Source organism: Callionymus lyra, chromosome 7 (genome assembly GCF_982586985.1).
Source record: "Callionymus lyra chromosome 7, fCalLyr1.hap1.1, whole genome shotgun sequence".
NCBI classification, from domain to species: domain Eukaryota; kingdom Metazoa; phylum Chordata; class Actinopteri; order Syngnathiformes; family Callionymidae; genus Callionymus; species Callionymus lyra.
In genome coordinates this window covers 19,182,430-19,207,752 of record NC_141824.1, presented here as the reverse complement: position 1 = coordinate 19,207,752, position 25,323 = coordinate 19,182,430, and the positions used below count along the sequence as shown (strand labels likewise).

The following is a 25,323-nucleotide window of genomic DNA, read 5'->3' as shown; positions in this document are numbered from 1 at the left end:
ACCCTTTTTCTCCTCTTATGTTGGCAATATATTCACAAATAAGCTTAGGTTAAAAGCATTTCAAATTAATTAAAAGTACTCCCGTCTCCCCGTTTTCAGTAGGCGGAGCTTAAGGACTTTTTCGAATGTAAATATCTTTATTCGAGTTTTGCACAAACATACACATAATGATGAGTACAATAGAGAGAATATAAATCTTATAATCCTGTGGTGTGTCTTTGATTGATATCAAGTCCACTTTTTCTCTTGCAGGCATGCGTGGCTCAACTCCTCTGGACGTGGCTGCAGCTTCATGCATTGACAACAATGAGCTGGCGTTGGCGCTGCAAGAACAAGATCTGGAAATGGTGCGTGAAATGGAAGGAAAAGTCTGATCAATTTGTTTTTTTTACTTGTACCTGCTTTACTTTCTGGTGTAGGTGGTGACGTACCTGGCGGGCTGTGGACTTCAGATGTGCCCTATGCTTTTGTCCAAGGGTTACCCCGATATCGGCTGGAACCCATGCGGAGGAGAGAGATACCTTGACTTCCTCCGTTTTGCTGTCTTTGTCAATGGTCTGCGACTCCTATATATTCTCGTGAGCAGCTGTTGCTAACGTGTTCCCCCTGATAGGTGAGAGCGTGGAGGAGAACGCTAATGTTGTGGTGCGTCTGCTCATCCGTCGCCCCGAGTGCTTCGGTCCTGCCCTGAGAGGAGAAGGTGGGAACGGTCTACTGGCCGCCATGGAAGAGGCCATCAAGATCTCAGAGGATCCAGCACGCGACGGACCCACGGTCAAGAAAGATCGGCGCTTCATGTGAGTTCCTGCAGTCTCAAGAAAAGGCTAGTGATGAAGCTAAAATCCTTATCATCTAGAAATGAAAGATTAATAAAAGACCTGCTGTTAATAACCAATTTACATCTCTTTCTAATAACCATCAGTTTTTAACCCCACTTACTTTAAATGTAAAGATACATTTTTGTTAAGGATGTGAGTTTGTTTACTAATTATACTTTTAATTCCAGTTTGAGCTGTTAACTAGAATATATTTGATTACATTTTTGGCTTTTTTCATCAAAAATAATGAAAGTTAAAATAATTGTTTTCTGTCCATATAAGAATGGAATTATTAACAGGAAACCTCAAAACAATTTTTTTCCAGTTATAGAAAAACATGATTTTAAGGCTCCAACCTCACCTGCTGTTGCATGAAGACATTAAACCCTGGATGGCTCTGAACGGTTTTAACTTTAATAAAAGGAAAACCGAGGTCACATAGTTTGGACCTGTTTTTCTAGACCCCCCTGTTGACTTAGGCCAATTGGCACATTATGTGAAGCCAACTATGTCTTACCTGGGTTTTAAGAGGTACTGGGAAATGGGAGAAGTTATGAAGTCCAGCTTCTTTCACCTGACGCAGCTAAGGTTAAGCACTTTCTTGCACAACAGCACTTTGACACAATAAAAAACAGTTTCAACACAACATTACTGCAACACATTTTATTTTGGAGTCGGCCGGTCGTCCTTGGAACGTCTCCAATAATTTCAAAATGCTGCTATTTGGCTTTTAACTGGGACATGTAAGAGGGAGCACATAACTCCTAACCTTGCCTCCCTCTATTTGCTGTGCCTGGAGTTAATTTTAAGATTATTTTATTTGTTTTGAAATTATTACATGGCCTTGTTCTGCCTGTGTTTTTATTTTGTGCTATATCTTTTCTTGTACAGCACTTTGTTTCAACTGTTGTTTCCTAAACTGCTAAATAAGAAAGCTGAGTTGAGTTTGTTCCAGTCCTCAAGTATGTTCTAATTTTTCTCATAGGAAATATAAGAACAAGATGTATATATGAACAAAGGTAAAATTAAAATTAAGAAGTAATACTTTGGCATTCTGGTTTGCTAAATTGTCAATTGCAGGTACAGTACATGGTGGAACAGTGGTTAACTTGATCAACTCAGAGCAGGAAGGTTGCAGGTTTGCTTCCATGTTGGGGGGAGCAACTTGAGGTGTGGCGTTTTATGTTGTGCGGGGTTACTCCAGGCACTCAGGTTTCCTCCCACAGTCCAAAAAAAACCAGAGGTTACTTGAGGAAATTGTCTGTAGGTATGAGTGTGTGTGTGTGAATGGTTGTGTGTCATTGTGTGCCCTGTGACAGACTGGCGTCCTGTTCAGAGTGTCCCCCGCCTCTCGTCCGAAGAAGACTCCCATAAGGGAATAAGCAGCAGAAAATTAATTAATTATTGTCATTAGAAAAAGAAATCACACTTTCAAGTGTAAAGTACATAGTACTAGGTATGATGCCTTACAGTTTAATCTTTAAAAGGGTAAACTTTAGTAGTAGTTTTCCTACAATTATTGTAGGAAAACTACTGTGACTTCACCCCAAAAAAAAAAGAAGATGATTCCATCTTTCCCTTGTTTCTAGACTTGAAAATATCTGTTAAAACCTTGTTCTCCAGAAGGTTTCTTTGTGGAGGAAGATCAGGCAGAAGATAAATCTTCTTATTCAAACAAATCATGAAAATTCTTGAGATCTTCCCCTTACTTGGACTGAAATTATCCAAACTCGTCCCCACACGGCAGGTTCGGTGGCGAGGAACAGCATGAGGAGAACCGGGTGCATCTGGGCAACGCCATCATGTCATTCTACTCCGCCCTCATCGACCTGCTGGGTCGCTGCGCTCCAGAGATGCATGTGAGTCCGGTTCAAAAATACACAACAGTTTTGATCGTGTTGGATTATTAATGTTTGCCTTCACAGCTTATCCAAGCAGGGAAAGGTGAAGCTCTGAGGATCCGAGCCATCCTGAGGTCTCTGGTGCCCATTGAAGACCTGGTGGGCGTCATCAGCCTCCCCGTGCAGATCCCTGCACACGGCAAAGGTGAGATTTGGGTTGAAATAGATTTGATTTCTTTATAAATATAACTCTTTCTGTTTCCTGTAAATCTTTTTAAAATGATGTGTAACTATTTAATTCCATCTTAATTGTATCCACCTCTTTTATTATGTATTATTCTCTCTTTTGACCAGTTAATATTCTAAATTATCATTATAGAAATCAAATACAAATATATCTACACAGAACATTGCGCATTTCCCTACTGTTTTTGTGGGGTTTTTTCAAGATCGTAGAAGATCATTACTCTCTTATTATTTGTATTAATTATAATCATTATTACTATTATATGTTTTGATGATTAAATGATTGCATAAATCAAACCACGCATTCACATGAAAAGGAGAAGACATTACTTGCATTTTGTGCTTTCATCTTTTGTTTTACAAGATATGCATAGGAAAAAAACATGGTCCAGTTAATTTTCACTTGAATTTCTGCCCAAACTTTAGTATTAAAGTTACTTTTTATTCTTATCCAAGTGTTAACTGAAAATCCACAGATTTCTTGAGTGATTTTGGTTGTTGGCCTGTACATGAAGTTCTTGACATAATGAATCCGCTGTCTGATCATTTATTCTTGAGCAGAACATTAACATTTCTGGTGTGTCTTCAGATGCTCAGATTGTGGAGCCGAAGATGTCGGCCAGCTTTGTTCCGGACCACAAGGCCTCCATGGTGCTATTCCTAGACAGAGTCTATGGAATCGATAACCAGGACTTCCTGCTGCATGTCCTCGAAGTGGGATTCCTGCCAGACATGCGAGCCGCCGCCTCTCTGGACACTGTGAGTCCTAACATCAAGGTTAGTGGAGGGATTTGTCTCATCACTGATCATCTCTTCTTCCTCTCTCAGGTGGCTTTCAGCACCACTGAGATGGCCCTGGCTCTGAACCGCTACCTCTGCTCCGCCGTGCTGCCTCTGCTCACCAAGTGTGCGCCGCTTTTCGCTGGCACTGATCATCGCGCCATCATGATCGACTCCATGCTCCACACGATCTACAGATTGTCCCGCGGCCGGGCACTGACGAAGGCCCAAAGAGACGTCATCGAGGAGTGTCTGATGTCGCTCTGCAAGTCAGTAGAGCAAATAATTCAACCAGTCCGATACCAAAGTTTATGACAACTCTAGAATATAAATCTTGAAGGGTTGTAACACCCTGAATTTTTATCGGATCTAGGAAATTCAAACGCTATCTGAAAGAAGTGGAGTAAGGGTTAAAATGAACTTTTTGAAACAAAAAAAATCTTTCCAATAGGGATGTGTGTTATGGCAAGAATCTGGTGATATGTATCACGATACAGGGGCAACGATACCATAGATTGCGATACTGTAGGAAAAACAATATGTTTGTAGTATCGACGAGACTCTGGTGTTGCAGAATTTCCAGGAAAGTTAAAGGAAATAATTTAATGATTTACTCTCTCACCTTTTACAATGAACTAACCAACAAACAATTGTTAATTTGAATGTGATTTTTGAAAGGTGGCTGCGACCCTCCATGCTCCAGCATCTGCTTCGACGTCTGGTCTTTGACGTTCCCATCCTCAATGAATATGCCAAGATGCCTCTCAAGGTTTGAGGACGACTTCACTGAAAATGTCTCTGCGTTTGTTTCATTGTTTGTCTGATCCCTTCACAGCTGTTGACCAATCACTACGAGCGCTGTTGGAAGTATTACTGCCTTCCTAACGGCTGGGCCAACTTTGGTGTGACGTCGGAGGAGGAGCTGCATCTGTCCCGGAAACTCTTCTGGGGAATCTTTGAATCTTCGGCACACAAGGTGAGGCGACGACTATCCGAGTGGAATTAAGCTAATTCAACTTTTTTTATTTTGAACCTACAGAAATATGACGCAGAGCTCTTCAAGATCGCCATGCCGTGTCTCTGCGCTATTGCTGGAGCCATCCCACCAGACTACGTTGACGCTAGCTACTCCTCCCACATGGAGAAAAAGGCCTCAGTGGATGCTGAGGGTAACTTTGACCCCAAACCTGTGGAGACCACCAAGTAAGTCATGACAGCAAGAAAAGAAAATCAGGGGAGCGTTAGTCACTATTATATATTTACTCAGTCAGGGCTGCCCTTACCCTTTCTAGAGTTTTCATGGGTTCTGGTATCTTGGAGCTCAAGTTTCTATTATTTAATGGTTCAGGTTTTAGGGTCTATAAAGTTAATTATTGAATAAAAAACACATTTATTTCACAATGAAAGACAATTTAAAGCTTCCTTTTGTAGAAATGACGACTTAAATTCTTGCAACATGATCTGATGTGTAATTGTTTTCGTAACATCTTCATAAGTCTTTAAACCTATTCTCTGTCTTTGCCAGAAAACATTGAATCTTGTAAAGATTAATGAAGAAATCGATATTGAATTAACTAAAAAAAATATAGACATTTGATTTTCCAGTTCACCTTGACCCTGGGATGACACAAGGGTTAATGACTTGCCAGAAAGTAACATTTATAATTTATACTCTTTAGAAAATTATAAAAATAAATAAAATTGATAGGAAAACAAACTGAATGTGGTAATCAGGATATTAAACATAAAAGCTAATTTTATAGACTCAACACAATATTTATGAAAATCATCAATTGTTAAAGTCTATTATTGGCATATATTCAGCGCATTTTCTTTTAATAATTAAAGAAGAATTTAGAAAAAGATTAAAAAAGGGAGATTTGAGTAATTTCTCTATATTTCAACAGCACCATAATCCCTGAGAGACTGGACATTTTCATCAACAAGTTTGCTGAGCACACACATGACAAATGGGCCTTTGAAAAGGTCAGTGCTCTGTTCAAAGAATACTTTTAAACAGCCGTTCTTAGCAGAAGTATGTATTTTCAGATTCAGAACAACTGGACTTATGGGGAAGTGCTGGACGAAAACGCCAAGACTCACCCGATGCTGCGACCGTACAAAACATTCTCAGAGAAGGTGAAAGCTTGACATCCGATATCTGGTCTAACACGGTGTTATGACCCTCGCCTCATGCTTGTGGTGTCTGCAGGATAAGGAGATCTACCGCTGGCCCATTAAGGAGTCCATCAAAGCCATGCTTGCCTGGGAGTGGACTTTAGATAAGGCCAGGGATGGAGAAGGAGAAGTGGAAAAGAAGGCAGCTGCAACCTCCACACGCAAGATTTCCCAAACTGCTCAAGTATGATTTGGATTTCTTTTTAATTTTCAGGTTCGTTGAATCAGTGACAAAATACTTCTTCCCTCTCGTCAGGCAACCTACGATCCCAGTCACGGCTACAACCCTCAGCCCATTGACATCGCAGGAATGGCTTTGTCCAGAGAGCTGCAGGTCAGTTTCGTACAACAATGGGGGTTAGTCTTTAAAGACACATCCATAATTTATTAAAGTTTTAAACACCACGAATACAGCATTTAATGATTATAACTTATTGTGATTTTTCATGCAAATTCCAGTCGAATGTTGAACGTTATCTTCTCCTCTATGTAGTCTATGGCTGAACAGCTGGCTGAGAACTACCACAACACTTGGGGACGCAAGAAGAAGTTGGAGCTCCAGTCTAAAGGTTAAGAAAGTATTCTTACAGTGTATCCGTCTGTCTTTCTATTGACAATGTATTGTTCTCTTTGGAAACATTTGACAATTGAAAGAGGTGTTTTAACCCTTGTGTTGTATCTGGGTCAAGATGAACAACCTTCACCACTGCATATGTATTTCTGGAAGCCAGGGAGGTTTTTCACCTTGGCCTTAGGAATCCAAGGGATAACGCGTACATGTTTGTTTTCGGGCCACCGGGTCATCTTGACCCAGAAAGAACACAAGGGTTAAGAGTGTGGAGAGTGTTTTTTAAGTTTTAAAGCAAAGGCAACTACTCGCAGTGTTATAAGTCTTCTTCATTTTATACAATAACAATGAAATGTTTTAATTTTACGATGTATCACCGTAATAAATCTCCTTAACTCTGTCAAAGGGGGCGGAACTCACCCTTTGCTGGTGCCGTACGACACCCTGACAGCGAAGGAGAAGGCTCGAGACAGAGAGAAAGCCCAGGACATTCTGAAGTTCCTGCAGCTGAATGGATATGCAGTGACGAGGTCAGCATTTTGTTGTTGTTTTTATTGTCACCTTATTTCTCTCTATAACCGAGTTTCTCCCTCCTCAGAGGTCTGAAGGACATGGAGCAAGATATTTCTTCCATCGAGAAGCGTTTTGCTTATGGATTCCTCCAGAAACTGCTCAAGTGGATGGATATTGCCCAAGAGTTCATAGCTCATCTCGGTACCTCATTCCCCCATGATGCTTTGCCCATAATATCAGTCTTCGCTTTCATGTTGTACTTTCTTTTCTCTCCTATTCAGAGGCTGTTGTCAGCAGCGGGCGAGTGGAGAAGTCGCCTCATGAACAAGAAATTAAATTCTTTGCAAAGGTGAGTCCTTTCCCCACTAGTGTTTCAAGAGCTTTTTATAATCAGTTAATTCACTAGGACTAGATTGATTCATAGGTGTCGAATTTAAAAGAAATGGAGAGAAATAATTTGCTTGCAGGCAAAGAGAGAAACAAACGGAGAAATAAAGAAGAGGTTAAAGAATGTGATTAACATAGATTTAAAAAAAGAAATTGCACAATATTTAGAGATGGATGGAAGAGAAAAGAAAGGATGGTGCGTGTTTTAGAAATGCAGATATCAGAATTTAGGTAGGAATGAAGGTGAGAGCTGGTGGAAAAAAAAAATAGAGGAAGGTAGAAAAGATTTAATAATAATAATAATTTAATTTTAATGAATAGGGAAGAAATAAAGGATTCTATTGTTCCATGTTTCATGAAAGTCTTTTTTAATAAACATTTTTGCCCTTTATAAAACAATGATGAGCAAACAAAAGTTGACAATTATAAAGCTTTAAAAAAGGGAAACCAAGAAAAATAACAAGATTCTTCCATAGGCTTTATTTTGAAGTGGTTTATGATTGTGGTATATTGAATTTTAAAGCCATTTTCGCAGTTGTAGTCTGTCTAGTCTATTTGTGAATGTCAAGACAAAACAAATCTTAAAACAAAGAATGGAGGGCAGACGACATAATCTGTAATACCTCCATATGTTTACCAAAAAACGTTGAAGATACTTACTTTGCTTTTGTTTCCAAACAGATTCTGCTGCCGCTTGTTAACCAGTACTTCAAGAACCACTGCCTCTACTTCCTGTCCACTCCGGCCAAAGTCTTGGGCAGTGGTGGACATTCCTCCAACAAGGAGAAGGAGATGATCGCCAGGTCAGTAGAGCAAGTGGATCCTGGATCAGTCTGTGTCTTCCTCCCTCCTTCTTTCTGATGGCCATATTGTTTGTCCCTTAACTTCCATTTATGTTTTCTGTGTCTCCTCAACATCTTTTTCTCCTTCGTTTCTCCTGGTCCTCCTTTCCCGCATTAGTATCTTCTGTAAGATGGCTGCTTTGGTGAGGCACAGAGTTTCTCTCTTTGGTAAGAAATCTGCGTCGTAGCGCTTTGCTCTGTCAACGTATTCACCGTTTCCCTTCTTTAACATCTATACAACTTTTTTAAATTTTGGTAAAAACATTGTTGTCCTGTTACATTGTCTCTGAAATTCTAATTAAAATACACTTTACTTTCAAACCTGGCAGGGATCACAATGTGCCATGGCATTAACTAAATACCAAATGGATGAACTAAATGATTTAAAAACCACGGCTTATCCCTTGTCATCAAACTTCTGGTGAATAAAAACTAATTTATTTTTTTCCAAGTACAACTAATGTTTTAAACCCAACTCTCCTGACTCACTCTCATGTTTCAAATGTTGAAGTCTTCCTCTCCAAGATTCAGTAAGTCTCTCATCATGACCATGTTTTGAACTTATTGCTTTATAAAGTTCTCCTCTGTCTGAAATCTCAGCGAACGAGTGGTTATGAGAGCAAAGTCCTTGATGATGTAGGGGCGGGGCTTGAGATCATTTTCTAATACAAATATTTAAATGAAAAGAGAGTTTTGTACACATACTGATGATACAATGGAAGTCCAAAATCTAGTTAAGCCACACTTAAATCAGAAGTTGGTGCTGTGCTAGGATGTACAGTAGATATATTATGATTCAGAAACACAGGTCTGCTACATACTTATTTTGATATATTCCTTTTTGCTTTTTTGGTAATATGGAACAAGGAAGGGTTTGGAAGATTCATCATTGTATGTCCTTCTTTTCAGGTCTAGCAAAACATGACTTGTTATAACATTACAAAGTAAAATAAATCTTTGTTTAAGGGTTGCTAAGTATAAAGATAGGGATAACATCACCGGTGCAAGGCTGATTTGTCGATGTGTAACTTCTGGTTAGCTGACATACCTTTTGATTTCGAAGCTGTTGTAGTGTTTGATCATAATTGCTAAACAATGAGCTCCTGGGTGGAAGTCTATTCTCTCTGAGTGAAGCTGCCTTTTATATGTGGACATTAGAAATTAATTTAAATTGTTAATCATTGCAGTCTAATCAATCGCTCTTTTCAGGAACGGATGCGAGTGCAGTGGTGAACTGTTTGCACATCCTGTCACGATCCCTGGACGCCAGGTAAAAAACAAGTACACAATACTTGTAGGTCCTTTTAAAAAATAATGGTACATAGGACCCACTCTTTATGACCACGCTCTGTCTCAGAACTGTAATGAAATCTGGACCTGAGATCGTGAAGGCCGGCCTGCGTCAGTTCTTCGAGAGTGCTGCCGATGACATAGAGAAAATGGTGGAGAACTTGAAACTTGGCAAAGTTTCCAGCCGAAACCAGGTAGGAGGCACGTAGCTTAGAGCATGTTGTTGTTTCTGACTGCATATATTCTTTTCTCGCTCATGTCAGGTCAAAGGCGTGTCCCAGAACATCAACTACACCACCATCGCCCTCCTGCCGGTCCTCACCACTCTGTTCGACCACATCGCTCAGCACCAGTTTGGAGACGACGTCATGAGTGAGTGGGATGGATCCTCATTTTTAGTGGAAAAGTACTAAACTAACATTTATTTCCGTTCCAATCACAAGTGGACGACCTGCAAATCTCTTGCTATCGCATCATGTGCAGCATCTACTCTCTGGGCACCGTGAAGACGCCACACGTAGATAAGTAAGTCCTTTTGATGCTTGAGTGTTTATTCGAAAGTTAGTCTGAGTTATTGATCCCAGAAATCAATGAAGCCGTCAATGGCGGTTGAAAACATAAAAAAAAATGTACTATTAAACTGATCATGAAGAAAAACTTTTTTTGCCTTAACATTTTAATTTTCTTTCCATTTCATTACTAAATTAAATTCCGAGTTTAACTTACTATTATCATGACCTGATTGTCCCTTTGAGTTCTTTCCCATTTTTATCATCAATAGAAATGTGAAATTAATTACACATTTTTAAAACACATATTTTGTGTTTGTGTTTGATATGTGCTTAACGATTTTACCTAAATATTTACCATACCAATATAAATGTTTTTATATCAAGAATCCTGAAATAAAATTGGAAGTAGTATATAGTAAAACAAGCCCTTTAAACCTTGTGTTTGTGGTATCCCTTGTGTTGTCTCCGGGTCAAGATAAACGACCTTCCTGGATTCCATACATACGTAAGCAGTGGTGGAGGTCGTTCATCTTGACCCAGAGACAACCAAGGGTGGATAATGTGCTATGATCACACTTTTTGGATTTCCTTACTTCTTACTCGCCTACAACAGTCCCAATATAATATCGAATATCTAATTCTGTACTACATTTTCTTCTCTATCCTGTTCCTGTGAACCGTGTGGTCAAAATGTGGGATGGCGGTTAACTCGACTCTTTCCCTCAACAGGCAGCGTCCGGCTCTGGGCGAGTGTCTGGCTCACCTGGCAGCAGCAATGCCGGTAGCCTTCCTGGAACCGACATTGAACGAGTACAACTCCTTCTCAGTTTACACCACCAAGACTCCCAGAGAGCGAACAAGTACGATTCTGTCCCGCTCTACGACCCAAACCACCAATGTTCCTTACTGAGTCAGGTCCTCTCTTTCACCAGTCCTGGGCCTTCCCAACCAGGTGGAGGAGCTCTGCCCGGACATCCCAGAGCTAGAGGTCCTGATGAAGGAGATCCACGACCTGGCAGAGTCTGGCGCCCGCTACACAGAGATGCCCCACGTGATCGAGATCACTCTGCCCATGCTGTGTAACTACCTGCCGCGCTGGTGGGAAAGAGGCCTGGAGAACTTCCCCGACATGGACGGTCAGCTGTGCACCTCGGTCACCTCAGAGCAGCTCAACCAGCTTCTGGGCAGCATCATGAAAATAGTGGTCAACAATCTGGGCATCGACGAGGCCTCCTGGATGAAGAGGCTGGCAGGTCAGTGGAAACTTCACCCGAAGAGACCAAGTCAACTAGCTTCAATAACTCATTAAGGATTACATTTTTTTTATTTTTTATAAAATATTGAATATGTGTCATAAGGGAGTTCAGAATGTTGAATATCTGCCTTTATTCAACATTATTGTGAGTCCTTACCTCTTGAATAACATCTTGAAGAAAAGCTTTCTAACATTAAGTGACATGAATAATCAATCTGAGATGATGAAATTAAACTATTTGACATATTTACAATAACAAACCATCACTCCTGGACTTTTGTAATTCTCTTGGTTGTAGTGTCCAGGTGTTTGTGATAAGCCTTGAAACATTCCTAAACTGAAATTAATATTTATTCATTATCTTTGTCAGCAAGACTCAAACATGTGGTAATCTAGCCTTCTCACTAAAATAAAATTGCTTTGCAACTTGCTCTCACACTCTCTCTGTTTGTCTCACTCCCTCCTTGTGAACTCATCAATGCACATCTGTTAAGCTGTGTTTTAAGTGTTTTAGCTCCATTATTTAAAAAATCACGTTTATCATATGGATTTCAAATCAAATCGTGCTTGAGATTTCTGCATAACTTTTTGCATCTTCACATTTATCTGGTCTCTGTTTGGGTTTATTCCAATTGTGAGTCAAATATTCTCTGCTTTCAGATGGTGGTTTAATTTTCTAGATAGGATAAGTCGATTGAAATTAGAAAAATGTGGCTTGTATTCTGACTTCCTATTTCTTTTTTGCCTGTTGTCGTGCAGTGTTTGCGCAGCCCATCGTCAGCAGGGCTTTGCCGGAGATGCTCAAGTCCCACTTCATCCCCACCATGGAGAAGCTGAAGAAGCGCTGCGGGAAGGTCGTGGCCGAGGAGGACCAGCTGCGAATGGAAGGGAAAACCGAAGTGGACAGTGAGAACGGAACCATCAGAGACGAGTTTGCCGTGCTGTGTCGGGACCTGTACGCCCTGTACCCACTGCTGATCCGCTATGTGGACAATAACCGGTAAAAATTTTCTGTCAACATTATAAAATTAAGTAGAAAATTGCACACAAACATAAACTGTCTGCAGGGCCCGCTGGCTGACCTGTCCTGATCCAGATGCAGAAGAACTCTTTAGAATGATTGGGGAGGTCTTTATCTTCTGGTCCAAGTCCCATGTAAGTATGTTGCATGTTTGAATAATTCGGGGCCATCTCACCATCAAACCTTTTAAATGTTAAAACTTAGACTTTTTGTGAGGTTTTTTCAATGTTATGTTATCAACATTTTTGTATTGAATTCAAAAAGCTAAACCTAATTTTATTTAGAAAATGTATTTCTGAATTTGTGGAACTGGACTTTAAAACTATATTTGTAAAAAATATATGAATGTGTGTGTCGAATTAACAAATGATTTTATTAAATAAAACAAATTCAACCTTTAATTATTCAAATTATTCAATTAAAACAAAGTCAATCTTTTTTAGATGTAGATTATTTAATTATTTATTCAATAGATCAATGCTTAAGAACAAGGACAAAATATCAATAAACATTTTTTTTAACAATACATTTTAAATTCAAACCATTCAATATCCTCATGACACTGATATACTTCTATAATTGTCGGACTATTGATTTTGTCATCAATGTCATCTTTGCTTTACAGGAAATATAAATAACGATAGTCGATGGTTCAAAATCCTCATTTATTTATAATATTGACTTGTGCGGTCACTCCAATTGTTGTTTTGTTGCTTCAGAACTTCAAGCGAGAGGAGCAGAACTTTGTGGTCATGAACGAAATCAACAACATGTCCTTCCTCACGGCTGACAGTAAGAGCAAGATGAGCAAGGTGAGAGTGGACCTCATACACCTCCACATACGTCGTTTCACAATCACTTCCTTCCCACCTGGAGCCATCTATTAACAGACCATTAATGCTGCACTAACTCACACCATGATGTTAGACGTGTTTGTAAGATATCAAGCAGATTGTTTCCCTCCGCTGTCAAATTCCTGGGAATGACAGGAAGGTAGAGCAGGAAACGACCTGACCAGTGTACAGTGTTGAGGCAGACCTGTCGCTAACTGTGTTCTCTCCTCATGTCCTGTGTTGGGGCGCCACCCTGGCCCACTAGGCCGGAGACGGAGAGGTTAGACTGTGTTTGTGCACGAGCGCTGTGCTGACCGCATGGCACCCTCAGTTTGGGGAGGCATTTTCATCAAGCTCCACCTCGGACCACCACACGTGACAGTCTCACATGCACACACAGATGCACACACACACATGTGAATACAACAAGAATGATTGAAGTATGTTTGTGTGTGTTGCTGTACGTGAGTGTGTGTTTCTGTATGTTTGTGTGTGTGTTTGTGTGTTTGTGTAAACCTTCTGGAGAGTAAAATTTCTTGTAATCTGTTGTTTTTCTCTATCACTGTCCATCTCCCTAACATTCTGTCAACTTCTGTTTGTTTCTTTAACATTCTACAGTATCTACTTCTGTCTGTCTCCACTTCTGTCTATGGGAGTCCTTTATATAGATTTCTTGACCCACTCAATAACTATCCAAAAGTGTAAACCTAGTTTCTGGTTTGAAGAAGTACATTGTTGAAATTGTATGGAAATACAAGCTGAGAAGTTGTTAAACAAGTGCTAGTTTTGTTTAACTTGTTTGTCTTGTGATTCAAACCAAAGAACAACTCATCCGTCTCACATAACTGCTGGTTCTGAATCTTTTGTCCAGTTTTGTTTCAGATACTGAACATTGTTGTACAGCTGCGTGTGTTTGTCATTGATGTGTGAGTGTTTGTCACTGATGTGTGTGTGTGTGTTTGTGTGTGAATGATGCGCATGTGTGTGTCGGGGCCTGGGGTGGCTTGATGAAAGCTCTTTGCTGTAGTTGGTAGTCACATGACCGATTCTATGGCGCCCAGTTGTCTCTGAATCAGCCGAGTGCCATCATCTTCTGATTAATCAACCGTTTGTCTCTGGACTGTGTCTGAAGGACACGTTCTTCGTCCCCTGTTGTCCTCCAGTCTTGTCGCTTGGATCCCCTTCAGCTTCTGTGTTCATTTCCTGCCCTCGGTTGAGGGCCTTGTCTCCTGAATTTGCTCTACCTTTTCAGGTGGACAACGAAAGCAATCCCTTTCAAAACAAACATTAAAATAGACAAAATACTATATTGTAGTTAAACGTTGTCCAATACTAGCAAAGTTATCTGCCTATGTAGTGATATATTATTACTTAAAAAGGCTCAAAACATTTTTGATACAGTTTGGATATAAGATTGCCAGATATAAATACAATTCTTTAGATAAAAATAATTTGACTAAATATTACTTAATAAACCTCAATAACGAGCACAGTACACTTAAAATGAGAAACTAGTTTAGAATTTTTTTCAATCAGTATTTGTGGAACTTCTATGTGTTAAATTATGCAATGTGTATTTTTTTTAACAATAAAGGTTATATAGTAAAAAACAACAGCTTAATTTTAATTAAACTTTACTCTCTATTTGATTTTTCTTGTATTCATCATGAGTATATCTACTAGTGTTCGTACCAAATCATAGGGATGAATCTTTTTTTTTCTGTAAAGGTGTTAAAATAATTTTCTTATTTAAAAAAGAAATGAAGCCCATACAGTTAGAGCCTGGACCTAACATAAATATAATATTTGAATCTTGGGATACTCGCAAGTCGTGACACTTCAAATTACATTTACATCTTGTGTTGTTTTGATATGATGGTCCTAAATGTAAAGTAAAATCCTTCAGATTTAGTCAAGTTCTGTCAGTATTGTTTTGGGGTTAAATTACGTGAAACTTTTGTTTAAAACGATTTAAACAATGTTAAATGTCTGTAATTCAGAATTTCAGGAGGAAAAAGTAAATTTAAAATGAATTAAATTTTTATTTTGCCATTAGTTGGTTCCAATCCAAAGTGAACAAAAATCCAAAACAAGAATGCTTATCTTGTTAATCCTGGTATGGTTTTAAATAAATAAAAAATACCTATATATAGCTATATATATACCTATAATAACTGAAAGACACTTGTTGATAAACACACACTTATCTTAAGTCTGGTCTGTGGTTCAAAACCACTTCCCAGTCTTGGAAGTCGGCGCCTCCAATGTCAGAGGTCCTCTTGAGGCCAACAGGGCCGCATTACTTTACCTACTAACCAGACTTTCGCTCTCATTCATTGACACCATAAAATCACCCAAATCAACGGTTCTTGCTGTAGCTCACCAGAGAGACTCTTGCGTTGCTCAACAACCTCAGGACCTCACCTGAAGCACCAGGACAGGGGTGTGTGAGAATACGTCAGGTCTGTTTCTTGTGCTGCTCCATGTTCTGTCCAGTGAGGAGGTAGTGGGACATCCCTGACTTCTGACCACTGCTCTACTAACAGCCAGGCTGCATTTTGACCCTCCAGAGTTGTCGGTCTAGTCGTAGCTGATGATTCCTCCACGTCAGCATGTTGTGTTGCTACTCAGGATGAACCCCTGCGGTCATGATCACATGGCTGGTTTTGGAAGTGGATCCAGCGGCTGCTGGTGTGAAAGTGGATAAGTAAGTACTACGGACCAGAATAAATCTTCATTTGTCTTTTTAGTCTGGCGGCTCAGAGCAGGAACGTACCAAGAAAAAGCGACGGGGGGATCGCTACTCCGTGCAGACGTCTCTGATTGTGGCGGCGCTGAAGAAGATGCTTCCCATCGGCCTCAACATGTGCTCGCCCGCCGACCAGGAGCTCATCAACCTGGCCAAGATCAGATACTCTCTGGTACTGTGATGGTAACAAACACATCTTTTGCCAAAGTCCTGAAGATTCAGACACATGCCTGGTGCGGCTGGTCAGATTCAGAGATGTTTTACGTCTAAAATTAAATCACTTTACCAAACCTTAATGGTCATGATTGACAGATGTTTATTTTTAAAAAAGCAAAAGCGTCCAAAATAACTTTGCTGACTAAGGAAACAATGTAATTGATTCTCCGATATAGAAGGCAGTTTGTTTCGTTATCTTAGTCCCAATGACTGTGTTCACCACGATGCTGAACAAAATGTTTTCTCTCTCTCCTCTTGTGTAGAAAGACACAGATGAAGAAGTGAGAGAGTTCCTGAACAACAATCTGCACATGCAGGGAAAAGTAAGAGAAAGTTTTTACCCATTCATTACCAACACTCTACATGCTCTTCATCGTATTGGGATTTCCTGTTCAGGAGGAAGACCCAGCCATGCGTTGGCAGATGTCCCTCTACAAGGAGATGTCGGGGAAAGCCGAAGATGCAGAAGACCCTGAGAAAGTAGTGAAAAGGGTTCAGGAGGTGTCAGCGGTTCTTTATCACATTGAAGTGGTGAGTGTCTTCCAATTGTGTTTTCATGGAAAATTTAAGAGAAATCTTCTGATTTGATTATGTAACATTTGCTACTTTAATTCTTTAATGGTATATTTAAGATATATGATTTACATCGTTGACATCAAGCTGAGAGATTACAGTTTTAAGTATGTAAACTCCTTGTGTAGATAAAAGTAGATCAGATGTGGCCTATTAAAACTTCCTTTATTTATTTTTGGATATACTGAAACTTATGTTGCGGTCATCAAAAAAAACGACTTAAAAATATATGTTTATTAAAATGTTATAAAAAATATTCTAAAGTTTAACTGGTAATTAATTGTTTACATATCTAGAATTGTTTGATAAAGTTTTTTTATTAAGACAATGTGAGTCCAAAACATTCTCAACATTTTCACACTAAACCTTACATTGACTTTTATTTTGTAGGTCATTCATATGAATTTTAGATTCTTAATTAGGATTCTGATAGTAACACTGATTGCTTCGTGGATATGTTGGTTGTGGCCATTTTCATGTGAATTTGTTTTCCTTGGGCTTCAGACTGAACATCCCTTCAAGTCGAAGAAGATGGTTTGGCACAAGCTTCTGTCCAAGCAGCGCCGCAGAGCCGTGGTGGCCTGTTTCAGGATGACGCCGCTGTACAACATCCCAACGTAAACCTCATCATGTTTTTTAAAATCCCCGCCAGCTTTAAAAAAATCTCACGCAGAGTAAATGAACCTTACAGACACAGAGCCACCAACATGTTTCTGGACGCCTACAAGAGGAACTGGCTGGAGACAGAGGGCTACTCGTTTGAGGACAAGATGATTGACGACTTGTCTGTGAGTGTCCATGCGTAGGATTCCATGTGCAGCATAAAAAATGACCCTGTTCAATGTGCGGCACAACCAGAAAGCTTTGGAGGAAGAAGGGGAGGAGGAGGAAGAGGAGACAGAGCTGAAGCCTGACCCCCTTCATCAGCTGATCCTTCACTTCAGTCGCACCGCACTCACAGAAAAACTGTACGACTTCTCCTGTCTCCTGTGATGTGCGGCGTCTCACTGCTGCCGTATCTGTTGCAGGAAACTTGATGTCGATCATCTCTACATGTCATATGCTGACATCATGGCAAAGGTAAGACATTGAACCACACTTTAATTATTATGAGCACTGCTTAGTGGACAAATATGGTTATTTACCATCTGTGCTCTTTCTGAAAAGTTTTATGAATACATTTAATGTCATATAAATGTATTAATAACTATGTTATACACATATAGCAATTGTAATAATAAAAACAAGTAACCAACCATAGTCCTGACTCATGTTCACGTGAGTCAAGAGTGACAATAATTAAAACACGCAAGGACAAAGCTACTTATTCTCTATTACTTCTATGTTGTCTAAAGAGATCGACAGCTGTAAATGGTTGTCAAGGTTATGAGAGCTCTTCAAGTCACTGCCTATATGCAATATTGAGTTTGCAAGTTATGAAAACGTTGTTAGATTAAGATGTATGTATGTATGATGTATTTGAATAGTGAAAGATTATACAGAAACCACTTCGCAGAACAGAACCCACTGCAATAAACCACTGACCACTGTATTCCACAACTGTTTTAAGTTTATAAGACTTAGCCAACATTTAGTTTTGAGTTCTAACTCTGATGTTACTAACTCTGGTTGTGTCTTTGACCCTCAGAGCTGCCACATTGGTGAGGAGGACGAAGGGGGAGATCAGGAGGGGGACGAGCCATCCTTTGAGGTGCGGCAGACAGAGATGGTATGGGGGGACCAGGGGGAGGGAGTAATGGGAGTCAGCCAAGAAGCAGCTCCTGAACGGCCACACCACATCCTCACACCCGGCACCCTCCCCCCCACTTCTACACACTTCTTTCATTACATCTTCTTTTCCTCTCTTTCCCGTCCTCCACTCACACCAACCGTCCACCTCCCGCTCCGGTGGACTCACCTGTGCATGCCTTTGCCGGCCCCCGGGTCGGGTCACATGGTGAAAAGTGCATGAGCTGGGCGCAGAGAGACGAAGCGACTAAAGACAACAAAATGAAACTCACGTCGACTGCATCCCCGCATGATCCCGGGCATTTCCATCACATTGTGATATTCAGATTACAATATTCAGACCTATTCTCATTGACTCTGATCTGATACAACATTATGACTACCTCGCTCATGTGTAGCTGAAAACTTTCAGGCCACTTCCTGCCACAGTGTTTGTGACTCAAGAAATTTTTCACCTATAGACATAATGTTATGGCCACTCAGTTTAAAAGTCTCCATACCCTTTCCAAGGAAATGTTACGGCTGACTGCTGACGTGCTAAATCAGTCGTGTCAAACACAATTGAACAAGGAGTAAAACACTTGCGTTCTCTACTTTAGCTTTTACAAAGACACTGATTCTTCAAGTGACATCGCTCAATGGCTCAAGCAGAGAAGTTGCCACGCAATTGGACATTATTTATTTACATACTGTTTAACTTACAAAAAACGATAGATAGATGTATTTAACTTTAAATTAAAGTGAAGGACATTTATAGTGATGCTGTGCTTGCTAGCTTAGCTAGTGGCTAACTGTGCTAGTCTCAGTGAGGTAACATTTTCCACCCTTTAACACTTTTGTCTTTGTTAAGGTTGAAATATCATGAAAGGACAAAAGGTAATTTTTCATATCAATTTATAAGACAGGAAAACATTTATTTGGTGTGAAACAATTGAGTTTTTCTTGTCTGTTATGGGGTGGTAAATATCAACCTGTGCTCTATGAAATATGACCACTATCCACAATAATATAAATAATTAATTTTGCATTCAGGTCACAGGTGGAAATGGCCCCTATTTCATAGAGTGAGCCATAGATTATACTCTTTCATAACCGACTCGGATCCAACTTTCATGGAGACCTTTTCATCCACTTAAGTTTGACACATCAACATTTTCAACATTTGTACTTCTTGAATGCCGAGGATGAACCGCACCTCTTTCCTCCTTCACTCACCCTCTAACCTGACTGCTGTTCTCCTGCCCAGATAACAACTGCAGACTCTTTGATTTTGTTGCTCTTTACTTGGAATCAAACACGTGGATAGGTCTACCTCTCCTGCACAGACAGCCGTAAACTTCCTTATCTCACACACAGCAGCTCACCACGTCACACGCCGAAAACATCGGCTCAGATCATGAGGGAGGGGGGCGGGGACTCTGGGTTTTACTGTGATGATGTGTTTGCAACTGTTATGAATGTTACTTTGTCATTTTGTGATGCTCATTATAATGAAAAGCGTGAGGCAGGACGTCCTGTGCATGCTCCCGAGAGTGTTGGTGTGAATTGTTGTTCTGCCACCGAATCCTGTCGCCTCTGGAAGTTGTCTGGAATAACGTAAAAACCGTCACTAACACACACACAGTGGAAGAGTGTGTGAGTGTGTGAAAGAGTTGCAGTCTAGTTTTTATATGATGAAACACATCTTAGCACTCACAACAAGAACCAAAACGATCTAAAAGTTATCTTCTAGTTCTCTTTTCAGCCATTATATCAAACAAAATACTTAAGTTATTTTGTGGAATAAGGTAAGGTAAGGTAAAACTTTATTGATCCCTCAAGAGGTCTCCTCGGGAAATTGTTTTTTCCAATAGCCACAGAAAATACAGCAATTTTCACAGCAATTTTTCATAAAAAATAAATCAAAATAAAATAAGAACAAGAACAAAGAGAAATATTCAGTACATCTACTTTTATTTATGTTTATATTTTCATATTTATTTCCACTTTTGTTGGTGATTCATGTCACGCTAGTGTCCAATGAGTAAAAGATAATATGCGGGCCATAATTCTGAACCAAAAGTGGGAATATATTCTGAAAGATTAACAGAAACAAAAGTATGGAAACTTTATGTCCATTCATATTTACAAATGTATCCCTGTTTCTTTTTCTTCCAATTTATTTTCTACCTTCATTTATGATTTTTTGCCCTCCTAATAATACATATGATTCAGAGTTTTAAAACCAGGTGAGCTCAGAATGCCATGTGGGACTTGGAGTGGAGCCTCCCCAGGTGGTAAGGCACCAGCTCTGCTTGTGTTCCAAAAATAAGTGGACGAGTGTGTCGAGAAAGAGAGTGTGTGTGGGGGGCAGTGCAGTGTGTGTCTGCAGGCTTTCAGCCGAGTCTCTCGTGCTCTCTGCCCGGCAGGACAAGGAGATGGAGAAACAGCGGCTTCTGTACCAGCAGTCTCGCCTGCACGACCGAGGGGCTGCAGAGATGGTTCTGCAGATGATCAGCGCCTGCAAAGGTGCCTGTGACCCAAACACACACATTTGAAATCGCTCTTTAAAAAATACAAATAATACATCAATTTAATTTTAAAAATAATGTAAAAGTTTATTAGAATAATATTTTATTTTCATTAAAATGCTTTATTATTAGTAATGATGTTATGTAACTGTGATTGTGGCAGGTGAACCAGGGGCCATGGTTTCTTCTACTCTAAAACTGGGAATCTCCATCCTCAATGGAGGCAACTGTGATGTGCAGCAGGTATGTGAGGACCACCCGCGTTAGTCTTCATTTTCAACTTTTAAAGAAAAAGATGGTTCATTGTAAGATCCTGAAATCATCTACGTATCTTGGATAAGAACCAACTTACTGCTTGGAAATGGCCAAAGAGAAACAAGCTGAAAGTGTTTGTCTCTGTGCAGAGGATGCTGGACTACCTGAAGGATAAAAAGGATGTGGGATTTTTCCTGAGCGTCCAGGCTCTGATGCAGACCTGCAGGTTTGTTTCTCTTTATCTTGATTGAACGACACAAGGGACAATATTCACTGCTGATTTTGGTTCACAGCGTTCTGGACCTGAATGCTTTTGAGAGGCAGAATAAGGCAGAGGGACTTGGAATGGTTTCAGAAGAAGGCACAAGTAAGTGTCAACGGTCGACTGGAATTAGGCTTGATTTTGGGAAAGCTCAGGCTACATATTTGTGTTTCAGTTTAAGTCCATATTTGGAAATTAACCTGTTGTTCCTGTTTCATAAGTGATTAAGAAAAGAATGGAGGCATTAGGTGCTGAGAACAATTTTAGATCATATTGTCCTTCACTTGTTTAGTGACATTTTTTACCTGTTTTACTTGGTAACAATGCATGACGTTATTTGGGTCAACACATGAGTTGCTAAAATGACATTTAGATCAACACAGTGGTGACTCTTTTCCCTCAGTGTTTACAGTGGTTTCATTACTGGATTTGTATTTAAAATGTTAATTTACTGGCATTGGCAACATCATTGAGTCTCTTTGTCCTTCTCTCTCCCACTTCAAACTTCCTGTTTCACTCCTTTACCCTCCTCATTCCATCATGTTGCTGGTTTTCAGATAAGAAGCTAGAACGTGGTAAATGATTCCCTCCTCCTCTGTCTCTCTCTCCTTTTCCTCCTCCCTGTCCTCTCTGACCTCTCCAGCTCCAGTTTACCTCACTAGTTGTTGTATTGCTGTGAAATGCTTTTCGTTTCATACCTGAGGTCCTGGAAACAGAAACTTTGAATATAAAGTTTCTGTTTCCTCCTTGAGTTTTCACTCACAGATCTACTGTAACTCACCTGGATTACCATTAGGATGGAAATGCAGGTCAAATGATCCGAGTTGATGCCTTTTTTGGCTTCAATGAATCACTACAATAACCAATTTCATTTTTTTTAATTCGAGAAGAACTTGCGATTCATTCAGTTTTTGGTAGACGGTTATGTTTGTATTATTAGCTATAAAGCTAAATTAATCTAAAAATGCGCAAGCAATTTCATTTATGAACCTTTATTAAGTAAGTAAATAATTGACGTCAAAATTCACTAAATTATTGGTTGCGTTATAACTTGTTTGGTAGGATTTGAAAATGTGTGTGAGAAATTCATCATGGGCGCACACAAAAATCTTTCTTAAATGTACATTATTGAAGTAATATATTCTGTGTAAAAGGTACAATTCACTTTAAAGGTAAGTTTTTTCAGTTTATTCAGGTAAAGTTGGTATTTCAAAAAGAGTGTCCACAATCATTCACTACATATATTTTTGTTTTAACATTGATGCTCCTCTTAATGGTCTTTGAAGTCAAACTTGTTTTTTCATTTGATTTTCCCTAATAAAAATCTTGATCTTAAATACAGAATTTTATTATTGAAATATCAGATCAGTTATCTCACCTGAACTGTGGCTAAAACCACACTTTTGCACTCACAAACATTTGCCTAAAAATACACAAAGCCTGATACAATAGGATATTAATACAAAGTGCAATCGAACTTGGGGGTTAACTTAATTACATTGTGTCTTCGTCTTTGTTCCTCCTCATCGGAATAGTGTTTTGTAAAGTTCTGTTTGTGGCTTTGTTATACATGACTAAATGTGTTTCTCGTAGATCAGGTCAGTCTTCTTGATTGGCTGAAATAATTTAACTGAGACTACTAGCTTGAAACCACAACTCTGAACCCCCTAAGTTTACACTTAAATTGAAAGACATTGTTAAATTTAGTATGAGCTGATTAGCTTAACAAACACGGCAGTTGTAAGTGGTTTTTGGAGAGAATTGTATCTTAATTATACGTTGGGAATTATTCCCAAGACATTCCTGAATGTCCAAATACACTGAAATTGTTGCATGGATTTCCATCGTGATGATAAAAAGGAACAATATGAGCAATGTTTAGATCATGTGTAAAGTGAATCTTGAAATTTACCAAAAAAAAAAGAACATAAGTTACTTGTTCCCTGCTTTGGTTTCACATGTTCGTTCCGGCAGAAACACTGAGTCCAAGCCATTGTTTTGTCTTTTGTCTCACTATAATCTTGACTGTTATGAAGCCTGTCTTTTTTTAAACGATCCAGTATTGCTAATCAAAGAACCCTCACATATTTGATCAAGACTTCCTTTGATGCACATTTGAACTCTGCATTTCCAAAACATCTTATGAAGTCGAGCTCAAAGTTGTTCACTGAGTTCACCGAGTTCAGTAGATCTGTCCCGCATGTGTGTTTTTAAATCACTAATTTCTTGTCTTTTTGTTCACGTCAATGTAAACGTTGTTGTTTATTTTTGTTGTTGTGTTAATTTTTCTATGTCATGTGAATTGTCTTGTTACTCGTTGTTGTGTTTGCGTGTTTTGCTTTGTCTGTGATACGTTGTCAGATTGTTTTTTTGGGGGCAAAAGCAATTGTTTTACGCTTCTGAACTCTGAAGTGTTTCTACTAACCTTGTGCATTGAACACAGATGAAACCAGTTTTTATTTATTCAGTGGTAAGTGAAACAAAAGTTGTAGAAGGTTAATGAGGAAGAGAAACATGTAGCAATTACTAAAGTATTATTGAGGGACGTAAGGACATCAACTGATTTCTTACTGCTCTGAATATTTCAATACCCCTCCTCCAGATGAGAAAGTGATGGCTGATGACGAGTTTACGTGTGACCTCTTCCGCTTCCTGCAGCTTCTTTGTGAAGGCCACAACAATGGTGAGTCACAACACTTAGTGACTTTGGTCCTCGACCTGGTTTACACGCTGGTCTACTTTGGGACAGACTTGATCTAAATCGGCAGATCTGGGTTTCACCTCATCAATGAACTCCCCACAGATTTCCAGAACTACCTGAGAACCCAGACCGGCAGCACCACCACCATCAACGTCATCATCTGCACCGTGGACTACCTGCTGCGACTGCAGGTCTTCACTGCTCCCTCACAAACCTGCCCTCAGCTCCAAAGATCCAGAGAATAATATCACTTGAACTTCTTCAGGAGTCCATCAGCGACTTCTACTGGTACTATTCTGGGAAGGACATTATCGACGAACCAGGGAAGAGGAACTTCTCTAAAGCAATGACTGTGGCGAAGCAAGTCTTCAACAGTCTCACTGAGTATATCCAGGTGAGCTGACTCGTCTATTTGTCGTTTCTTCAGGGGTGACGATGAAAAAATTCCTCCCGCTTTTTAAGGAATACGGTAAACCTCTCAGGTCACCTGAGAGACCTGGACCTTCTGAGTTATGCAAGAAACTTAATCGTCTTTGACAAAAATAATTTAATTTAGCTGCAGTAAGTATACAATCTCAATTCAGGGCTGAATCCACTTTTTTTTTTAAGTTGGAAAAATTCTAGAAAACAATTAGTGAACATGATCAGGTGGCTTCAGGCGTGCGGCGAGGTAGAACTTGATAACAAAAATACCTCCAGTAAGTTTGAATATCACTAGATCATTAGTTGGGGAATGTCTTAGATGCTGTGGATAAACTAGTAGAAACTCAGCTCAACCCATGTTCAGTAAAAGAAAGTTTAAGGTCTTTCAGGACTAAATATCTTTACCCAAAGGAACGTGTCAGCTCATTATTTTCATCTGGCTTTCTTAATAAATACAATTGAGTGTCATCAGCAAAACAGTGAAGTTTCGATATACAATCATATATATATATATATATATATATATATATATATATATATATATATATATATTCACAATTCATATATATATATATATATATATATATATATCAATTGTGAATAGGATGGGACCAAGAACAGAACCTTGTGGAACACCATATATAAGCTTCGGGTGTGTCAACGAGCGGTGATTAACATGAAAATAGTGATATTGTCTGATAACAAAGACTAAAACCAGTAAAAGCAGTTCTACCTTTGGATTTTCTAGTCTCAAGAAGAACAAAACCAAGTTAATTTCAATTGTTGTGTTTATTTACGAGA

At 39.4% G+C, this 25,323-nt stretch overlaps 1 protein-coding gene across 1 annotated transcript in view; it reads left to right on the top strand.

Annotated features, from left to right (window-relative positions):
- The window catches only part of ryr1b (ryanodine receptor 1b (skeletal)), a 72,716-nt gene that overhangs the window by 32,156 nt on the left and 15,237 nt on the right, over nt 1-25,323 (top strand). The window contains exons 43-88 of the mRNA XM_087795154.1: nt 253-347; nt 420-555; nt 614-797; nt 2,566-2,677; nt 2,744-2,864; nt 3,495-3,664; nt 3,734-3,954; nt 4,364-4,454; nt 4,521-4,661; nt 4,725-4,888; nt 5,593-5,671; nt 5,735-5,824; nt 5,898-6,047; nt 6,120-6,197; nt 6,357-6,432; nt 6,838-6,961; nt 7,030-7,145; nt 7,226-7,293; nt 8,013-8,134; nt 8,292-8,341; nt 9,383-9,443; nt 9,531-9,657; nt 9,727-9,835; nt 9,907-9,988; nt 10,705-10,835; nt 10,908-11,228; nt 11,990-12,230; nt 12,298-12,385; nt 12,971-13,063; nt 13,350-13,364; nt 15,835-16,005; nt 16,313-16,372; nt 16,446-16,580; nt 17,127-17,239; nt 17,314-17,410; nt 17,481-17,590; nt 17,651-17,702; nt 18,271-18,351; nt 20,780-20,879; nt 21,045-21,124; nt 21,286-21,362; nt 21,430-21,503; nt 21,956-21,973; nt 24,001-24,081; nt 24,202-24,290; nt 24,365-24,493. Of these exons, the coding sequence (XP_087651280.1) occupies nt 253-347; nt 420-555; nt 614-797; nt 2,566-2,677; nt 2,744-2,864; nt 3,495-3,664; nt 3,734-3,954; nt 4,364-4,454; nt 4,521-4,661; nt 4,725-4,888; nt 5,593-5,671; nt 5,735-5,824; nt 5,898-6,047; nt 6,120-6,197; nt 6,357-6,432; nt 6,838-6,961; nt 7,030-7,145; nt 7,226-7,293; nt 8,013-8,134; nt 8,292-8,341; nt 9,383-9,443; nt 9,531-9,657; nt 9,727-9,835; nt 9,907-9,988; nt 10,705-10,835; nt 10,908-11,228; nt 11,990-12,230; nt 12,298-12,385; nt 12,971-13,063; nt 13,350-13,364; nt 15,835-16,005; nt 16,313-16,372; nt 16,446-16,580; nt 17,127-17,239; nt 17,314-17,410; nt 17,481-17,590; nt 17,651-17,702; nt 18,271-18,351; nt 20,780-20,879; nt 21,045-21,124; nt 21,286-21,362; nt 21,430-21,503; nt 21,956-21,973; nt 24,001-24,081; nt 24,202-24,290; nt 24,365-24,493 (5,123 nt within the window). The remainder of the gene's footprint in view (nt 1-252; nt 348-419; nt 556-613; nt 798-2,565; nt 2,678-2,743; nt 2,865-3,494; nt 3,665-3,733; nt 3,955-4,363; nt 4,455-4,520; nt 4,662-4,724; nt 4,889-5,592; nt 5,672-5,734; nt 5,825-5,897; nt 6,048-6,119; nt 6,198-6,356; nt 6,433-6,837; nt 6,962-7,029; nt 7,146-7,225; nt 7,294-8,012; nt 8,135-8,291; nt 8,342-9,382; nt 9,444-9,530; nt 9,658-9,726; nt 9,836-9,906; nt 9,989-10,704; nt 10,836-10,907; nt 11,229-11,989; nt 12,231-12,297; nt 12,386-12,970; nt 13,064-13,349; nt 13,365-15,834; nt 16,006-16,312; nt 16,373-16,445; nt 16,581-17,126; nt 17,240-17,313; nt 17,411-17,480; nt 17,591-17,650; nt 17,703-18,270; nt 18,352-20,779; nt 20,880-21,044; nt 21,125-21,285; nt 21,363-21,429; nt 21,504-21,955; nt 21,974-24,000; nt 24,082-24,201; nt 24,291-24,364; nt 24,494-25,323) is intronic.